Here is a 21,374-nt window from a genome sequence, read left to right as displayed (position 1 = left end):
CTTGTCAGGCGGCTAGGTCGCCTGACAAGTCGCCCTCGTGTGAACCGGCTCTGAGTCCCATGATGTACGATAAAGAAACTTAAATTCCCTTTACCAAGCACATGAAATATAAATGGAAGAAAACAAACTTGGTTGATATAGGTGACAAAAAACGCTCCTTTTACAGATGCTATAATCCATGAATCCCGGAAAGAACAAAGTAAAAAATCTTACCTTACACATGCCATAATCCGTCAGTTTGATGTGACCCTCTGCATCAAGCAGAACATTGTCCAACTTCAGGTCCCTGTAGATGATTCCCCGTTCATGCAAGAAATTTAGAGCAATACAGATTTCAGCAGCATAAAACCTAAAGAAACAAAGACAAGCTATGAAAAGCAGTTTTTTAGAATAAAAGACACAAGACACTCATTGTACTCAGGAGAGTACAGAATGTGAACACAGAAATGGTGAGGCAAACACAAGGCATCAGTTTTTACAAAGCAATAACACTCTGCCATACAAATTGGTCAGTAGTTGATGTGTTTGCCAAGCGTGATCAGCTCTTAAAACCTCCTAAGAAATGTGGCTGTAAGTACAAATCTGTTCTCTCAGAATTTAGCTGCATCTGGAGACTTGAACTGGTAGAGATGCCTATACCAGGTACAGTTAAAGTGTACCAAAACCGCTAATACAAAAATATAATATATTGCAGCTTAGCAGTCCTAGATGTAGTGGTTGCACTGGTTTTGTTTTTTCAGACGTTGTTCATCTTTATTATATTCAACTGAGGATGCTGCCAGTAAACACGTTGATTTACTAAAACTGGAGAGTGCAAAATCTGCTTTCAGGTTTTTTTTGTCAAAGCTGAAGTTAAAGGATGATTGGCTACAATGCACAGCTGCACCAAATTTTGCACTTTTTAGTTTTAGTAAATCAACCACATCTTGTGCTAGTGTGACAACATTGTGTATCTATGGAAGAACAGCAATATCACCCTATGATAGAACTACAGTACATGCCCCCTTTTTCATAACAAACTCCTTGATAGCACAGTTTGAGATTGGACTGTAGACTGCACAAGACAGAACTAGATTACTGGCAGGATTGACCAATAGGTTTTGCTAATAATAAACTGATAAAAAAAATATTATCCAATGTACATTTAACCAACCAAAAGGAAGTGAATAAGTTGTTCATGTTTAGGGTTTTCATATACTTTAAATGGAAGTAAGCACAGTGAAATGAGAAGTTTCTCAACAGTCTACGCTGACTGCTATTTAATGAAATCAAATTGGAACTGCAGCCAAACTGCGTTTGTAGATTTAGCTATAGCATGGAAGAAAGAGAACCTCTTTTTGGTTTCTGTTGCTGTTTGGTATCCATTAGAAATATCTTCTGTCCCTTCTTGTCTTGGTGACACCTCATCATGCTTAGATACAGGTATTTACCAGGACAGAAAGTGAGGGTTGAAATCTCCTAAACATATAGCAATCTGACAGAAGTTAAAATCCTTCAAAATGCTGCTTACAAAAGTATTTTTTTGTTCTGTGGTTTCCCATTGGAGTGATCGGTGTCCCTTTCCTGCATCACTGACTCAACAGGATATCAGGAAAAATCTCCACAAAGGGGGCACATAGAGCAATAAAAAATTCATCAGAGGTTTTAACGCTTTCCCACACAAAATGTGTTACATGGAGTTCTGCCTTAAACAACTACTAAACCTAACAAGTGAAAACTGAACAGTGATAAAACTACTAACAAACAGCATCCTGTGGAAGTCTCCATTTTTTTACAGACATTGAAACAAACAACCTTTATTACTGGGCAACAAAAACATTGCTTTCTTCAATGGAATTACTAGACATCAAGTAATTTGTGTCTTGGACAACACTCGCATTGCCCTTTCTACCACATTTGTTTTCTATATATATATATATATATATATATATATATATATATTTTAGAGCGTAGATAGCACCAGCAGGGATAGCGATTTATATACATGCATAGAATACTACATTTACCTGCTGGTGCTGGCCACTCTCTAAAACTCTGTTTCCTCCCACTGTGGAGGTGTGTTGCTGGATTTTGGTCTGTAGCTCACCCCCGGCTGTGCCTCTTTGCTGTATATTGGCACTATATGCCCATACTCTTAAGAGTATGCTATTTAGAAAGTAAGAATTTGACAATCTCCCTTAAAGAAAAAAAAAATTAATCCACAAGGAAGACTGGGGACTGGCCAGAGAGGGACCACTTTGATGCAGCTTGCGAGTTTTAACATGTATTGCAATATCATTTGGAAATATATAAAGGGTAGGCGCTATCTCAAATAAGCATATTACTTGAACATATTAATGCATAGTAATTGACTACACGAAAAAATTAATTATACAAAAAAAGTCCTCAAAAAAAAGGAGAAACCAAAACACCAAAGAGAAAAGTCTGTGTGATGACAGGTACTCTTAATTAGTCGTGTTCCACCTTCACTCGTGTGGGAGAAATACAGACTCCCCAGATGATTCAACAATGGGAGACTTCATATACTCAGATCCTTTGGAAGGTATATCCATAAACTTACAGGGCAATAGGACTTGGTAAAAACAAAGAAATTTCACATAGTACAATATGCTTGGGTGTAAACCAAGTGCCAATAGTGGTAAAGTGCTCACTTACATTATAAGGTGCTAATGTGCTAGCACCAACATGTACATGACATCATTTCCGGTACGGTTGGCTCCTGAGAAGTGGAGAGACACTGTTTCTGTCCCTGTGATATTACTGTACATGTTGGTGCTAGCACATTAGCACCTTATAATGTGAGCACTTTATCACTATTGGCACCTGGTTTACACCAAAAGCATATTGCGCTATGTAAATTTTCTTTGTTTTTACTGAGTCCTATAGCCCTGTGAGCTTATGGATATACCTTCCAAAGGACCTGAGTATATGAAGTCTCCCATTGTTTAATCATGTGGTGAGTCTGTATGTCTCCCACACAAGTGAAGGTGGAGCACGGCTAATTAAGAGTACCTGTCATCACACAGACTTTTCTGTTTGGTTTCTCCTTTATTTGAGAACTTTTTTGGATAATTAATTTTTTTGTGTGGTCAATTACTATGCATTAATATGTTCAAGTTATATGCTTATTTGAGTTAGCGCCTACCTTTTATATATTTCCAAATGATATTGCAATACATTTTAAAACTCGCAAGCTGCATCAAAGTGGTCCCTCTCTAGCGCCTACCTTTTATATATTTCCAAATGATTTGTTAGGTGATCTATTCACTTGTGAAAGGGGCAGCTCTACTCATTATTCACTTCACTTTGTGATTGTCTGGCGCCATTCCTTGTTTAAAATTTCAGAATGTATTGTAATATATGTAAACTAACAATCACTGTTTTTTAAGCAAAGGCTTGCTATGAATATGTAAGGGTTAATATGTGGTTACACCTCCTTGGTATCTCACATGTTCTATATATGGAAGCCATCTAAGAAAGGAGCAAAGACATGTATCTCCATTACAACTGCATTGTGCAGGTCACTGATTAAAAGGACAAAAGATGCATGAAGTGATTAAAAAGGCAGGAATGCCAGAAGTTGCTTTCTTATTCTTTTATAGGAGAAAATTTTGCTTTTGTGTCAACCCCTTTGCATTGTAATATATATAAATATATATACAGTAGGTGACCGCGATATTGTGGTAATCTCGCCGATAACTGTTATCGACGAGATTTGACACCTGCGAGCCCCGTCGCGGGAGCCAGCACCGAGCTGGCTCGCTCATCGGGAAAGGAAAACTGTTTTTTTCCTTTCGCGATGAGCGACAGGCAGTGCTGACAGCTGTCTGGTATGAATCATGAGGGGGAATGCCGCGCCAAATTTTAAATAAAAAAACGGCGTGGGTCCCCCCCCCCCGGGACATACCAGGCCCTTAGGTCTGGTATGGATTTCAAGGGGAACCCCCTACGCCGAAAAATCGGCGTGGGGGTCCCCCCCAAAATCCACACCGGACCCTTATCCGAGCACGCCGCCCCGGCCGGTCAGGAAAGGGGGTGGGGACAAGCGAGCGCCCCCTCCTGAACCGTACCAGGCCGCATGCCCTCAACATGGGGGGGTGGGCACTTTGGGGCAGGGGGGCCCCCACCCCAAAGCACCTTGTCCCCATGTTGATGAGGACAAGGGCCTCTTCTCGACAACTCTGCCCGTTGGTTGTCGGGGTCTGCGGGCGGAGGGCTTATCGGAATCCGGGAGCCCCCTTTAATAAGGGGGCCCCCAGATCCCGGCCCCCCACCCTATGTGAATGAGTATGGGGTACATCGTACCCCTACCCATTCACCTGGGGGAAAAAGTGTCAATTAAAAAAACACACTACACAGGTTTTAAAAGTAATTTATTAGGCAGCTCTGGGGGTCTTCTTCCGACATCTCCGCTCTCTCCGGCCTCTTCTCCCGGTGTTCGGTTCTTCTGCCGGCCTCCTCCACTATCTTCTGCTCTTTTTCCGCTCTTTTGCTAGCGGTGGCCCGGTCTTCGCCATCTTGTTCCGATGTTGACATGACGCTGTCTCCTGCTGTAATGCTGTGTAAGCGGTGCGCAATGACTTATATAGGCATGGAGCGTGGTCACCGGGTGCTGTCACCCGGTGACCCTGCTCCTTATGATGTCACAGTCCCAGGGCATGATGGGACTGTGATATCATAAGGGGCGGGGTCACGGGTGACAGCACCCGGTGACCACGCCCCATGCCTATATAAGTCATTGTGCACCGCTCACACAGCATTACAGCGGGAGACAGCGTCATGTCAACATTGGAAGAAGAAAAAAAGAGAAGAGGAGAAGAAGGAACAAGACAGTGAAGACCGGACGACCGCTAGCAAAAGAGTGGCAAAAGAGCAGAAGATAGCGGAGGAGCCCGGCAGAAGAACCGGACACCGGTAGAAGAAGCCGGAGAGCGGAAGAAGAACCGGACACTGGGAGAATAGGCCGGAGAGAGCGGAGATGTTGGAAGAAGACCTCGAAGTCGGAAGAAGACCCCCGAAGTTGGAAGATGACCCCCGAAGCTGCCTAATAAATTACTTTTAAAACCTGTGTAGTGTGTTTTTTTATTGACACGTTTTCCCCCAGATGAATGGGTAGGGGTACGATGCACCTCATACTCATCCACATAGGGTGGGGGGACGGGATCTGGGGGCCCCCTTATTAAAGGGGGCTCCCGGATTCCGATAAGCCCTCCGCTCGCAGACCCCGACAACCAACGGCCAGGGTTGCCGGGAAGAGGCCCTTGTCCTCATCAACATGGGGACAAGGTGCTTTTGGCGCTAGCTCGTCCCCACCCCCTTTCCTGACCGGCCGGGCTGTGTGCTCGGATAAGGGTCTGGTATGGATTTGGGGGGGACCCCCACGCCGATTTTTCGGTGTAGTGGGTTCCCCTTAAAATCCATACCAGACCTAAGGGCCTGGTATGCCCCTGGGGGGGAACCCACGCCGTTTTTTTATTTAAAATTTGGTGCGGCGTTCCCCCCTCATGATTCATACCAGACAGCTGTCAGCACTGCCTGTCGCTCATCGCGAAAGGAAAAAACAGTTTTCCTTTCCCGATGAGCGAGTCAGCGCGAGATGCACAATACCCTGTCGCCAAAAACCAGCACGATGGGATTGCGCTGGAAACACATTCTCGCGGTCAGGTACTGTATACACACACGCACTTATCAGCCACTTTATAAGGGAAACATTGCTAGTATCGGGTTGGACCCCTTTTTGCCTTCAGAACTGCCTTACTTCTTTGTGGAATAGATTCAACAAGGTGTTGGAAATGTTCCTCAGAGATTTTGGTCCATATTGACATGAGAGCATCATGCAGTTGCTGCAGATTTGTCACCTGCACATCCATAATGCAAATTTTCCATTTCACCACATCCCTATGATTAGATTGTGATCTGATGACTGAGGAGGCCACTGGGATACAGTGAACTCATTGTCATGTTTAAGAAACCAGTTTTTTTTATGATTTTTTGAGCTTTTTTGCATTATCCTGCTGGAAGTAGCCATCAGAAGATGGGTACACTCTAGTCATAAAGAGATGGCCATGGTCAGCCATGTTGTAAAGCACTGTGCAAACTGTTGGCGCTATATAAACCCTGTATAATAATAATAATTGGCAATTTGTGTTACCAAGCAATTGAACATGTGTACCTAATAAAGTGGCCGGTGAGTGTATATTGGAATGTTGTTAAGCAATCTGTTGTAACACAGTCTGTAAGTATTATATAAACATATATTTAGTAGCCCTTTTATTACAAACAATACAAAAATATGCAAGTCCCCTTCTCATCTCATGAAGCCAATCATGTTTTGTTTACCTATAAATGGGTGGTGCTCATTCAAACTGAAATTACTATTGTGTCAAAAATACACACACCCTGAGCTGTCACTACACCCCACAAGAGGCAGCCTTACCTGGCGTGTTCTTCAGGAAGTTTTCTTTGTCTTTGCATATGAAACATGAGGTCGCCTCCATTGACATACTCTATAACCAAAAATAACCTAAACACAAAAAAAGGAAAAAATTGTAAGGTGTGTTGCTAGCCAAGAGTACAAAAACAAATCCAAGCACTTGGGTCTAGTTAAGGCAGCGTGCACATAACGCCACATCACAGGGTGGCACAAAAAGGACATAAATTGCGCTGTCCCGAACTGGCTGAGCACTGTAAGCTTCACTTTGGCTTAACCTCAGTCGTGCACGAGTGGCTAGGAAGAAAAGTTTTAATTAGAAGATGCACTTGTCAGGTTTTTACTGCTGTCTGAAGCTTGTTAGAGAGCCTCTTCTTCACTTATGGTGATAATGGTTTGACCAAACAGAAAGTAAGGCAAAATCTGCAACAAAGGATACAAACAGAAATAAAAAAAAAAAATCAGACGGGAGTTCCAGGATTCCTCTACAAAAAGTTTTTTTATTTCTGTCTGTATTGCAGTCAGTAAAACTCTGATGAGTTATCTGTTTCTTTCCTTCGCTCTAAAAAGATCTGGCTGGGCCTACAGTTTGATACTGTACATGTTTTACCTACTTTTATTAATCTATAACTGCTTGCTGCCTGCCCACCGTCAAATGATGGCGGGGCGGTGCAGCTCTCGTTCTGGGACGCCGTCATATGACCGCGGACGTGGCTCTTTAATCATGTGATCAGCTGTGTCCAATCACAGCCGGTCACGTGTAAACAAGAAGATGCCAGTAATCGGCTCTCCTCGCCTCACACTGACAGAGTGTGAGGCGAGGAGAGCCGATCAGCGGCATCTCCTCACAGGGGAACATCTAGGGATGTAATCAGGGCCCACCAGTGGCAGCAATCAGTGCCCACCACTGCCCACAAGTGCCACCAATCAGTGCCCATTAGCGATGCCAGTCAGTGCTGGCAATGAGTGCTGCCCATTAATGTCCATCACTGCTGTCGATCAATGCCCATCAGTGTCGCCCATCAGTGCCACCCATCAATGCCCATCTGTACCACCTATTCGTGCCCACCAGGTGCCACCTATCAATGCCCATAAGTGTGGCATATTAGTATCTCCTTATCAGTGCCACCTCATCAGCGCACATCAGTGAAGGTGAAAAATTACTTACAAAAAGTTACAAAATCTACTGACAGAAAAAAAGTAAAAACCATTGTTTTTTTCAAAGTTTTTGGTCTTTTTTTGTGTAAAAAATAAAAAACCCAGCAGTGATTAAATATCACCAAAAGAAAGCTCTATTTGTGAGAAGAAAATGATAAAAAATTTGTTTGGGTACAGTGTTGCATGACCGCGCAATTGTCATTCAAAGTGCGACAGCTCTGAAAAATGGCTTGGGCAGGAAGGGGGTGTAAGTGCCTGGTAGGCAAGTGGTTAAAGCCTAAATGCAATAAGGCATAGTAAAATCATTAAGCTTCTCAATTACAAATATTACAGTCCACAGGGAAAAGAAAGGCTTCATTGCTGTAATGGTAACCAGTATGAGCATGATGTGTAATTAGTGCATACAGTGAGGAAAAAAAACAATTTGATCCCCTGCTGATTTTGTACATTTGCCCACTGACAAAGAAACGATCAGTCTATAATTTTAATTATAGGTTTATTTTAACAGTGAGATAAAGAATAACAAAAATATCCAGAAAAACTCATTTCAAAAAAGTTCTACATTGATTTGCATTTTAATAAGTAAAATAAGTATTTGATCCCCTACAATCAGTAAGATTTCTGGCTCCCAGGTGTCTTCTATACAGGTAATGAGCTGAGATTAGGAGCACTCTCTTAAAAGGGAGTGCTCCTAATCTCAGCTTGTTACCTGTATGAAAGACATCTGTCCACAGAAGCAATCAGAGTCCATTCTCTCCACCATGGTTCAAATAATATATATAACATAACATAACATATAACATACCATTAAAATTAGAGACTGATCATTTCTTTTTTGTCAGTGGGCAAACGTACAAAATCAGCAGGGGTTCAAATACTTTTTTTCCCTCACTGTATAATGTAAAATCACATATAATGATTTAGATCTTCTAAGATATTCTACAGCAGCTTCTTTATTTTTTGGAAGGAAATTAGCGCAGAGCATATATTGTGTTTAGATAAAATACATAAAGCCAATACATAAACGTGTTTTTATAAAATTTTTATAAAAACGCAGCACTTTACATACATTCACATCAGTATCTGCCCTTAAGGAGATTACAATCTAAAGTCCCTACTACACATACATACAACCTTAATTCAAATCCTAATGCAAATCCCATAAACCCATATTTTATTCACAATAGAAAATATATCAAATATTTAAAGTGATAAATGTACCATTTTAGGGGACAAAAAAAAATTAAATTAATGGCAACAACATGTCTCAAAAAAGGTGTGACAAGGCCATGTTTATCACAGTGTAGCAGCCAAGCTTCTTTTAACAACACTCTCTAAACATATGGAGACTGAGGAGACCAGTTGCTGGAGTTTTGGGAGAGGAATGTTGTCCCATTCTTGCCCTATATATTTTAACTGCTCAACAGTCATGGGGCTTCTTTGTTTCAAGATGTGCGAAATAATTTCAGTTGGTAAAAGGTCTGGACTGCAGGCAGGCCAGTTAAGCACCAGGACTCTCCTATTACGAAGCCATACTGTTGGCATAGATGCAGTATGCGGTTTAGCATTGTCCTGCTGAAATATGTAAGGCCTAACCTGATATGGTTTATGAGATTTGCAAATCATTGCATTCTGTTTTATGTATATTCTACACCGCGCCCCATCTATTTTGGAATTGGGATTGTACATACAAATACTAAGGTCATTTTAGACAACAGCCAATTAACATACCTGCCTTTGGCCTGTGGGAGGAAACCAGAGCACATAAAGAAAACCCACACAAGCAGATGGAGAATATGCAAACTGCATGCAGATAATGTCCAGACTATGAGTAAAATCAGGGACCCTTGTGCTGCCAGGCAGAAGTGCTAACTACTAAGCCACGTTGTTATAATAACTTTGTGATGTTTGATCTAATAATTTTGTTGTTTAATCCTTGTAGTGTTCTGTAATGGCCTGCCTGTGGGGTGGCATTATATACTCCCATTGGGTTTGATGGGCACTGGTGTGTTCGACGTTGCTGGGTTCAGTGCTTGTCATCCTCCCCCCTATGTGGGCGCGCAGTTTCACGACAGGTAGGTGATGATGGGGAGGTATTTTGGCCTCCCGATCCCACCTTTCCTGTTGCCTACATGGCTGCAAAATAGGAATTTCCGCCCCATTCCCTAGCAGCCTCTGTTTAGGCACTGCACATGTGCAGTTCGGTAGACTAGATCTGGGAATGTCAGATAGAAGCTGCATATAATAGGAGAGGATTTCTTCCCTTCTCCTACAGCAATGGTTCTTAACTCCTGTCCTCAGGACCCACTAACAGGGCAGACTTTCAGTATTACCTTGGGGAGATGCAGACTAGAATACTGCAATCACTGAGCAGAAAATGATATCACCTGTGATGTATTTCAGTCATCTTGCAAACCTGGGCTGTTAATGGGTCCTGAGGACAAGAGTTGAGAACCACTGTCCTACAGGGACCTTAAGGCCTGATTCACACCTATGCATTTTTTGTGCTTTTTGCATTTTGCAGATTTGCACTACAGTCCATTTAACATGGTTTCCTATTCAACACGTTCTGTAGTTCTGCCGCCGCCATCTTCGGTATGGGAATCAGGAAATTAAGCCTTGCGGCTTCACTTCCCAGTTCCCTACTGCGCATGCGCGAGTCGCATGAATGGCCGGATGGGAAGAGGCATAGACTCAAGATTTTTTGTGGTTTTGTGTTTCAGCTATGCACTATTTGTTTCATTTTTTTATGGACTTTTAGATTATTCATTTCATTTGCACTTGATTTTCATCTCTATTGATTGGCACTATTGCACTTGTTGCTATTATATATAATTGTACAATTCCACAATTTTATAATTGTTATTATACACAATTTATTATTTGTGGCATTTATCTAGCGCTGCACTCATATTTTATATAGGTATCTGCACCCCCCCCCCCCCCCTCCCCCCTGAAAGGTCCCAAATGTGACACCGGAGGGGGAGAGGGTTCCGAAAAGCGGAGGTTCAATTTTTGTGTGAACCTCTGCTTTAAATGAATTTTGGGACTGCTTATTTCTTTTATGGTTTATTCCTTGCTGCATTAGTCTCTATATTATGTTTTTTTTTTTTTTTTTTTTCAGATATGGGAGGCTACTTTGCGATTAAAGGCTTGCTCCTCTTCCCTTAGTCACAATACTATTGAGTGGGAATGTTTGGTTATCACATGACCAATACACTATAAATTACTCGGTTTTGGAATAAAGCTATGTATCTTTTGAAAGCAACACTACATCAGCTTGAAGTTGTCCTGATTTTTTTTTTTTTTTTTTGAGTAGATTGGTATTCTCCTTCTCAACATTACTGCTTTTGTAGTATTGATGTTTATCATTACTCCACTTGCCCGCGCCCACCAGACAGCTGACTTTATGCAGCGCTAATCACAGGCAGTGAGACATTTCCTGATCTGTGCAGCCGCAGATCGGGAAATGTCTCACTGCCTGTGATTAGCGCTGCGGAGTGTCAGCTTCCTGGTGGGCGCATGGAGTTGCAAACACGCCTGAGCTTATCTTTAATTATTAACAGGGAGTTTCTTACTTACCTAGATGTACACGGTCTGCTAGATTGATATGATTCTGGGACCTATTCTCTGATATGGATTGATCCCTAGTATGTTGGCTTCTACGCCTGCCCCAGGAGAGAGCAACTCCCAGGCCGGTGTCCTCCTATCTTGTATGTGCCTTTCCGGACATGGGTAAGCCCTTGGGTTCTCCCTGTGCTCAGGCCACTACATTACCTTTGATTACATGTGTATTATATGTATTTTATTAAATTGTATGTTTTAATTTAGAAAGACTGGATGCGGGGGGCGCATGCTCGGCGCAAACCAGGAAGGAAGCAAGGGCTGAGAGCTCCATGAGCCGCGGAGACGAACGGCACTTCCCCGGGGCTGTACTCACACTTTTTTTCTCAGATTCCTCCCTGCACCCTGGCGGAACACTCAGCACATGCCGGGACCGAAAGATTGCCACAGCAAACTGGCCCAAAAGTCCCTTACAACTTGCTTGTTGAGAGTGAGGGAACAGCATGATGTCCCAAGATGGCACCCAGACGAAACAGATGCAGGCACATCCACAAGCTGCAGCCTCCTCACCATCACACTCCCTGGGTGACTGAGTATTCTCTGCAACTCACCAAAGCAGACTTAGATGAGAGTCTTACCCTGATTTATGACAAAATTGCCCAGAAGTTTCAATCTGAGCTGCACAAATCCACCAATACTTCATCCCTGGAAATTGCAGTCCTGGGTAGCAGAACTGATCTATTAGAGACTAAACAAGATGAGCTTGCCCTGGTTTGTTCAGATCTCAGAAAAGAGCAAGAGTCCCTTTCAGAGACTGTCCTGCAGCTCCAAGCCCACATTGAGGGCCTGGACAACAGGAACAGACGAAAATCTTAGGGTGCGGGGAGTCCCAGAGTCTGTGAGTGACTTACTGCCTGCGATCCCGAAGCTATTTCAGTCTCTCTTACCCCACTCCCCTCTTTCAGCCTTTCCCTGTAACAGGATCCACAGAGCCCTGCGCCCCCCCCCCCCCCTCCTGAGAAGCCCCCTAGAGATATAGTGCTATGTCTCAAGGCCTCCAAGAACACTCCTAACATTCGCTTGGAGGGTACCCCCATTCAAATATACCTGGATATCTCCCCCACCACCCTAGACAAGCGCAGGAAGATGAAGGAAGTTACATCAGTCCTCCAGTCTGCCAATATGCACTACCGTTGGGGGTTCCCATTCAAGCTTCAAGTCCCTCATAATGGCACGACCTACTCTGTCACCACGATCACAGAAGGCAAGGATTTACTGGTGAAGCTAGGCCTCCTAGATGCGGCAGCCCTACGCCGGATGCCATCCACTCCTCACCATTCTGCCATTTGGGCCACCCCACCTCCCTGAAGAGACCGCTGGAATCAACATTGAGACTAACTGTTCTTTTATTTCCCCCTGTTTGATCTTACTAATGGAGTACTCCCGCCATGCTTTGCAGCAACTGGACTCTCCCGGCTCAACGCGGAATTCCAGTCGCGTCCACTTGACTGTCCCCCTACTCTACACCGGTTGGGGCCTGTCGGCCTTCCATCTGCTCAGTGGTGTCCGAGCTGGTGGGCCCCCACAGGTATTTAAGCATAACGAATTGCAGTATATGCCGAGTCTACAGACCCACAGGTTTAGAGTAACGGACTCTACGGTCCGAATTGACATTGTTCTTTGGGTCAGTGGGAAGTATTCCCCACTGACCGCCCGAGACTATGCATTGCCATTTTATGGCCCAGTTTCGCAGTTACCGGTTCCTCTTTTTTTTTTTTTTTGTTGCTTTTTTTTCCTCTCTTTAAGCTACCAACCTCAGTTTTTTTTCCACTAATGTGATACAATTATTGACATGGTACCAGATATGTCCACCAGATGTTGTGGTACCCCCACACAGATTCTTTATACCTAATGTATTTACTCTCAAGGGTATTGTGGACTGCTATATGCTATATATATGTACCCCTCTCGGCCTGGACTCTCCCCTGACCTTCAATCTTCCACTCTAAACATTCTGTGATGTTTCAGGTTCAACAGACTTATAAGGATCCGAACAGTCACTTTGTAATAGTCAGAGGCTCTATCCAGGACAAACTGATAACCTTGGCCTCAGTGTATGCCCCTAATGCATCACAGGCCACATTTCTTTCAGGTCCTAGACAGATTCCACTCACCCCACATACTAATCTGAGGGGATTTCAACCTAGTAGCCCACTCTGTTATGGATAGAAGTCGTAGAAGTTCCTCCTCTAATGCCTTCCCAAAATCCCTTTAAAACTCCCTAAAGACCCATCAACTGATAGATGCCTGGAGGGCTCACAACGTAGGCTCTCGGGAATACCCTTATACTTTTATTCACACCCTCACGACAGCTACTCTCGCCTGGATTATATTTTCTGCACTCCCTCCCTGATTGCAAAGTCCACCTCAGCGAACATTCGTTTGCCCGTGGTCAGACCACCACATAGTATCCAGCCACCTTTCTTGTATAGGTCTCCCATACGCTACCTGGTGCCTCAATGACGCATTACTTACAGACCCTATAGTATTGACCCAACTGTCTGAGCACCTCACAGACTACTTTAGACACAACGACATAGAAGAAATATCCCCCACACCCCTTTGGGCAGCCCATAAAGCTGTGATGAGGGGCTACCTAATAGAAATCTCTACCACTAGAAAACGCCAAAAACTACAGGAAACTCGAAAGCTCACTACCGACCTCGAGAAACTTTACCACAGACACACCCAGATTACTTCACAAGACTTACTCCTCCAAAGAAGGGTCCTAGACACCCTACTCTCAGAACACAACAAAAAGTCCCTCAGATGGGCTAAGGCCCCTTCCTCCTTCAGAACAATTCAGCAATTCAATGCATAGCAATGTTTGCACGTAAACTCAAACAGACTACCCAACCGACACACCTCTACAAGCTAAGAAACCATAATGGTAACCTCACCACCCCATCCCAAAAATGTCCTGAGCATCTTCTCCTTCTACCACAAGCTATTTTCTGGTCCTAGCCCCCCACTCCCTCCCTCCCCCCAAACCTGGTTAGACGCCCTTGCACTTCCCCAGCTCTCTGAGGAGCAACTGCAAATCCTTAATGCCCCATGTACAACAGTGGAAATTGCCTCCATCATTTCCTCCCTTAAACCCTCTAAAACCCCAGGCCCAGATGGATTCTCTGCCACTTACTACAAAAAATTTGCCAAATCCTTAACCCCCAAATTGACTAAACTCTAGAACTATATACTAAAAGGAAAACGCTTCCCCGAAGAAATGCTACTGGCTAATATCTCCCTAATACCTAAACCAGGAAAAGACCATACCTTCCCCCAAAATTTCCGCCCCATCTCTGTCATTAATAATGACTTAAAGATCCTTGGACGGATTTTGGCAGACCGCCTAGCCTCGGCTATTACAACTTTGATATCCCCTGACCAAACGGGCTTTATACCATCCAGACAAATCATCGACAACATTCGTTTAGCAACAAACATTCTCCAAGATGCCGACATTCACTCCAAGAAGGTATTATTTCTGAGTCTGCCCTATTTAGACACAGTTTTATCCAAGTTCGGATTTAACAGCAAATTCATACACAGATTTAAGGCCCTGTACCACCACCCCCGTACATGTATCACGCTCCCAGGGTGCAATTCTGAATACTTCCCTTTAAACTGTGGAACCAGACAGGGATGCCCCCTTTCAAGTCTTATTTTCCCTTGCTATGGAACCCCTGACCCGATCCATCTCCAATAACCCTAACATTAAGGGATATAAAAAAGGTGATCAGCAGTATAAAATTAGTCTATATGCTGATGATGTCCTCCTATTTATCTCTGACCCCCTAATCTCCCTCCCTAACCTTATGACCTCCCTAGATTCCTTCTATCATCTTACAGGCCTAGGAGTGAACCCTTCCAAATGTACAGCATTACCTATCCACCTCCCAACATTTAAAGTGGAGTTCCACCCACTTTTACAACTCTTCAGCATCCCTCACTAAACTGTGCACTGTAAACGAATTGGATATTTTTAATTTTTTTTTCTCAGCTCCTACCGTATATATGCTGTATTCATTTTTCACTTCCTCCTCCCTGGCCATGGCCCATCGCATCATTTCCTGTTTGCAATGCCTTCTGGGAAGGGGCGGCAAAATCCTCTGACACTGCCGTTGCTATGGAAACCTGACCTGAAACCTATTACAATGCTTGTGCTGCACTGAGCATGTGTGAGATCTGCAAGGATGAGATCCGGGAAGAAATAGTCTGGCTTCAGATGCCCACACTTAAGATGGCCACAGCCTGCTGTAAGTTTAAAAAATAACAACCTACTGCTATAAACTAACAAAACAGACCTTAGTTTACAGACTAACGTTACTAGAATACATTAAGCTTGTGTATTATAGGGGTATTTTTAAAAAGTATAATTTCGGCCGGAACACCACTTTTTAATGACTACTCTTAAAGACAAATATAAATTCTCCTGGAACCACAGCTCACTGCAATATTTAGGAATAAAACTAGCCCCCTCACTTAAACAGATGTACTCATTAAACTACCCACAAGCCTTTTCCAATGTTAAACGCCTTCTCAACCAATGGTCCTCATACCATATATCATTTTTAGGGCGCATTCAAGCAGTCAGAATATCTATCCTCTCGAAACTCTTGTTCCTCTTTAGATCCCTGCCTTTTTATGTCTCTCGCTCCACATTACTAACAATCCAATCAGATCTGCTCAAATTCATATGGCAAAATAAGAAGCCCCGACTGAGTAGTCCATTGATGTATAGGGCCAGTGTGAGGGGTGGCTTGGGATGCCCGGATCTATGGAAATACTTCCTGGCATCCCACCTTATCCAACTGGCGCAATGGCATGACTCCCCTACTTCCATTCCATGGCTGCAATGAGCGGATCTCAGTGGCTCCATACTACCTCCCAGGTCTTCTCTGGTCATGCTCAATTCCCCAAAAGACATCACTCCACTTAATAATATTGTGGGTCAGTCTCTTTACCTCTGGTCTCTCTACTGGAAGAAATTTACATTAAAATCCGACACACCACTCCTGTCTTCCTTTATAGGAGAACCCTCATTCCCTCCAGCCTTTAACGCAAACACAACATTTCATAACTGGACTGAACACGGATTGGTAAACTTAGAATCTCTGTTACAGGGCACTCCCTTTTGCTCATTCGCACATTGACAGCAAACTTTCGCCCTTAGTAGATTGGATTTTTACCAATACTTACAGATAAGACACTTTTACTCCACTGCCCTGGTTGGTGGAGTGTAATTGACAAAAACACCATTTGAATACCTATGTGGAGAGGCCTCCAGAGATAGGGGGACTATCTCAACTCTATATCGATACCTCAATGACTACAATACCACTTCAAAATCTGGAGCAATGGTGGGATGGGAGGAGGAGACGGCTCAGGAATTCCCAGAGGATGACTGGCAAGACATGATTAACATGCACACGCTCTATATCCATTAAGGAAACGGTCCTCAAACTACATACTCGCTGGTACTATACCTCAGATCGCCTACACAGGATATACCCACTGGTTCCTGGCACATGCTTTAGAGGATGTCACCACAGGGGTACGCTCCTACATACATTCTGGAGTTGCAAAGCATTAGGACCCATTTGGCATAAAACTGAATCAGTGATAGTCCAGCTAACTGGAGCATCTGTTACCCTGACTCATCAAATGTGTTTATGGTTTGCAGAACTCCCAGGAGTCCCCCCCCACAACAGAAATTAGCCCACACTCTCTTTAGTGCCATTCAATGGGCATTCGCACTGAATTGGAAACGCCCCTCTGTGTCATGGTCACAAGTGCTTCTAAGCATGGAGTCCATTAGATTGATGGAAAGGATACACCATACTCTCCTGGACTCCATGCACATCTTTGATCGCAAATGGGGCATATAGACAACCCACTTGCTTAGCACAGGACTTGAGGATCCCTCGGTCCCTGCCCCCGATGCCCAGATGGACTAAAAGTCGTTGGATATAACTTGCACAGTAGATATTTGTGAAACTTACCTTTACGGACACAATACGCTGCTGTAACTTGTATTCTGGTCGAATGGTATTACAACCCCTACATTTGTGTTGTTTGAATATCACCGTTTCTAGTTTTCTCTGTTATTTTTTCATTTTTTCTTTTCCTCCCCAATTATTGGGTTTACTGTTTATTTCATTATTACGTTCAAAGGCAACACAAGAGATGTATTTGTAAGCTGTCTTATTCTATCTCATGAATGTACTTATCGTCCTCTCGGTGCCTGTACACCCTGTTTTTATGTTATACCTTAATAAAAACGTTTGTAAACAAAAAAGAAAGACTGGAAGCTTCTTCTCGCCTCCTGCAGAAGCAGTCACTACCATAAAACATGTAGAGGATTTTGATGCTGCTGAAGTTATGTTTCCCACCATATTATTTACATATGATTTCTGATAGTTTGAACACCATTGGATTGTGTAATAGATTATGCAAATTTTTGTCAGTTGTCTGAAACGTTCTGCTCATAACATCTGAGAAAATGCCATTCTGTGTCTGATTTTCTGCAGCATACAGACCACAGTTAGTAAGGATGCAGCTATTCAGAATGAACAGAATTGCTTTCTGGGCCCATGGCAATCTGTTAACAAATACATTTGTCGCTGCCTCCGATTTCTGGTGCACTGATGGTCCCTACAGGTGCTGTGTAGCTCCTTAGAACTTCCCATTTTGCTACACGCGGCTCATAAACCTCGATTCCCATCTTATTTTATCATGCCAAGCTCCTGAGATCCTGAGTATCACTCATGCTGCATAAAGAGACACAGGGATTGTGTGTGCAAACTGTGCCAACAAATCTCTTGCCGCCAACTGTCGGCTTCTGCAATGCAGAATTGAAGAAAAAGCAAAGTTGCTATGAGCAACAAAGAATTTTCTTTTCGACACACTTTTCATACATAAACATCGTTGTAGCAAAGTTATGGCAAAAAGCTCACAAGCAGCAATCTGAGCCTGTGAGACCTCCAAGTCAATAGTATATATTACATTACAAGAGAAGTTCAACTTTTGTAATGTGCTACATGTTACATATGTATTTAGGGAGTAACATATTCCAGCACATGTTCCCCTCACCTCTTGATCCCCTCTGTGGCAGCAGGCAGGAGTTCCCCTCTCCTGCAGCAGCAGTCACATTTGGAATTGGTGTGACTGTGCGGGCAGAGAATCTGTGAATGTATAAACATGTCCCGCCTGCCACCGCGGCAGGAGGACTTGTAGTTTCAATGGAATGTAAGTGTACCGATCAGCGTGCTTATAGCCCATTCACAAGTCCTCCAGCTTTCAAACAGAAAGCTGGAGGTATGGGCAGAAAGCTGAAGGACATGTCTGCAATATCCCAACATTGCATCCACGATCCACTAAGAATCCACTGAACGCGGGTGCAAGGCTGTGCAGACTCCTGGGGGAAAAATAATAAACGCATATTTTTTTTCCTGCAAAGATATGTGCATGTATTATTTTTATCTCATAGGTGGAATTAGCCTTTAAATATAGGCACCCAGAGCTGTGCCAGAGCTATGTACCTGTTTCAGTCTTTGCACTGACATTTTTTTCTGGATGGACCCTCCCAGTGGTGCACTACCTAAATGTGCCTTTCATTGACACTACTGGTTCAAACAGACGGACCAACCTTTCTTAAACTTTTAAATACAGAGTAACCCTTGAAATAACTTTCAGGTCTCAGCTCATAATGACCACATCTACAGTGCTGTGAAAAAGCATATCTGTACATATTTGTCACACTTAAATGATTCAGATCATGAAACCAATTGTAATATTACACAAAGATAACCAGCGTAAACAAAATGTAGTTTGTAAATGATGATTTTATTAAGGGAAAAAAGCCCACCCCCACCCCCGCAAAATCATGCATGAACTGTGATTAACCACATTTTTTTGAAAAGCGAAGTTAAATTTCAAGTAATTAAGTATAAATGGCGCCACCTTAAGCCCACGTTCACACTGAGGGCCAGTTTGAAATCAGCTGAACTCTTTCAAAGCTGCCATTTCAGTCTGACTTCAGGGGCAATTTGACCGACATCAGTGCGGGTTCATGCATAGTTGTCTATTCGAATTGCCCCCAAAGTCACCAAAAGTAGTGCAGGAACTACTTTTGGCAATCGGACCGATTCGGACAGTGCCGTTGCCGGCAATAGCCTGCGATTTGACATGTCAAAATGGTACGATGTAAACGTGGGCTTAAAGTGGTTGTAAACCCACTTTGAAAAAAAAAAAAAACTAACACCTGGAAGACAAAGGCATAATCAGCTAGTATGCTTAGCACCCGAGATAAAAGCCCTCGCTGCAGTGCCCATACACAGCACCGGCCGGCGACATCACTCCCGGGGGTTACTTCCGGGTATCGCGGCCCCGGTGCTGTGATTGGCCGGAGCCACGATGACGTCACACCTGCACGCAGGAGCTGCCGGTAATGGCACACTCACTGAAGCAACGGCACATACGTGCCATTGCTTCAGTGCGCATGTGCCGATGGCATATGCAGGGGTCAGGGGATTTCTCCTAAACTGTGCAGGTTTAGGAAATATCCTGGGTAGCTACAGGTAACCCTTATTATAGGCTTACCTGTAGCAAAAAGTGGTCTGTAAAGGTTTACAGCCACTTTAATGTCCACTTTTATTTATGCAGCTACCATTCTTTTAGAGTGGTGACCACCCAAAAAAATGTTTTAAAATATAGGGTAAGGCGCTCGCATAACCCACTATCAAATAGTCTATGTGCAATCTTATATCTTTAAAGTGCCATCATTTCCTTTTTAACATATATGGACATGCTGTATCAAAAAATATATATGCAAATGCGATAAACAATATGAGAACCTGGTGCTACTGTGCTCATTATCTAACATACATACCAGATATATAAAACCTTTTTTTTTGTGCAAAAACAAAGAAAAATAATATCTATGCATATAGTATCCACTTATAAATTTAAAATGTCCACTATTAACCCTTTCAAGACTAAGCCTATTTTTGAAATTTGGTGTTTACAAGTTAAAATCCGTATTTTTTGCTAGAAAATTACTTAGAGCCCCCAAACATTATATATATATTTTAGCAGATAATCTAGAGAATAAAATGGCGATTGTTGCAATATTTTATATCACATTTGTGCAGCGGTGTTTTAAACGCAACATTCTGGGAAAAGGGACACTTTCATGAATAAAAAAACAAAAAGTAAAGTTACCCCAATTTTTTTTTGTATACGGTACCTAAAAATCTCCATAGGCGATGCTTTAAATTTTTTTTACGGTTACCAGAGTTAGAGTTACAGAGGAGGTCTAGTGCTAGAATTATTGCTCTCGCTCTGACGATCGCGGCGATACCTCACGTGTGATTTGAACACCGTTTACATATGCGGGCGCGACTTCCTTATGCGTTTTCTTTGCTGCGCTTTGAAATTTTTTTTTGTTATTATTTTTATATTAATTGTGTTTAAAAAAAAAAAAACAATTCTGATCACTTTTATTGCTGTCACAAGGAATGTAAACATCCCTTGTGACGGTAATAGGTGGTGACAGATACTCTTTATGGAGGGATTGGGGATCTAAAAGACTCCCGATATCTCCTTTGCACTTCAAAGTATTCAGATCGACGTTTTCAGCGATTCTGAATACTGTATTTTTTTTCTTAAAACCGGCGCCATTGGCAGCCGAGTAAACGAGAAGTGACGTCATGACGTCGCTTTCGTGTTTACTATTAGGAGGCTGGAACGAAGCTGCTCACGGCTTCGTTCCAGGCTGTCACTAGCCACCGGAGGCGGCGGATTGGTCATCGGGCCTCCCGATGGAACGGGAGGCCCGGTAAGAGCGGTGGGAGCGCCCCCTCCCGCTCCTCCGGTACAACAGCCGAGCGTCTTTTAGCCGCATCGGTTGTTATACCAGGAAAGCCGATCGCCGGCTCTAAATAACAGTACCGGGACGATGCCTGCAGCTGCGGCCATCATCCCGGTATAACCCCCGAAAGCCGAGTACGCACATCTGCGTACGCTCGGCGGGAAGGGGTTAATATAGTGCAAATCTCGAGAAATCTTGTATACTGTGCAGCTGTATGCTGACCACTGTGCTTTTTATTATAGCTGTGCACTGTCATCCAGTTTGGAATAATTTACCCTCAGTGAAAAAAAA

At 43.3% G+C, this 21,374-nt stretch overlaps 1 protein-coding gene across 3 annotated transcripts in view; it reads right to left on the bottom strand.

Annotated features, from left to right (window-relative positions):
* Positions 1-21,374, bottom strand: part of PRKCZ (protein kinase C zeta) — a 608,643-nt gene that overhangs the window by 135,051 nt on the left and 452,218 nt on the right. For all 3 annotated transcript variants that reach the window (XM_073602984.1, XM_073602983.1, XM_073602985.1), the window contains 2 exons: positions 6,437-6,523; positions 214-349 (listed from right to left, as the gene is read on the bottom strand). In XM_073602984.1, the coding sequence (XP_073459085.1) occupies positions 214-349; positions 6,437-6,523 (223 nt within the window). The remainder of the gene's footprint in view (positions 1-213; positions 350-6,436; positions 6,524-21,374) is intronic.

Source organism: Aquarana catesbeiana, linkage group LG10 (genome assembly GCF_042186555.1).
Source record: "Aquarana catesbeiana isolate 2022-GZ linkage group LG10, ASM4218655v1, whole genome shotgun sequence".
NCBI lineage: Eukaryota > Metazoa > Chordata > Amphibia > Anura > Ranidae > Aquarana > Aquarana catesbeiana.
This window is presented reverse-complemented; position numbering and strand designations above follow the sequence as displayed.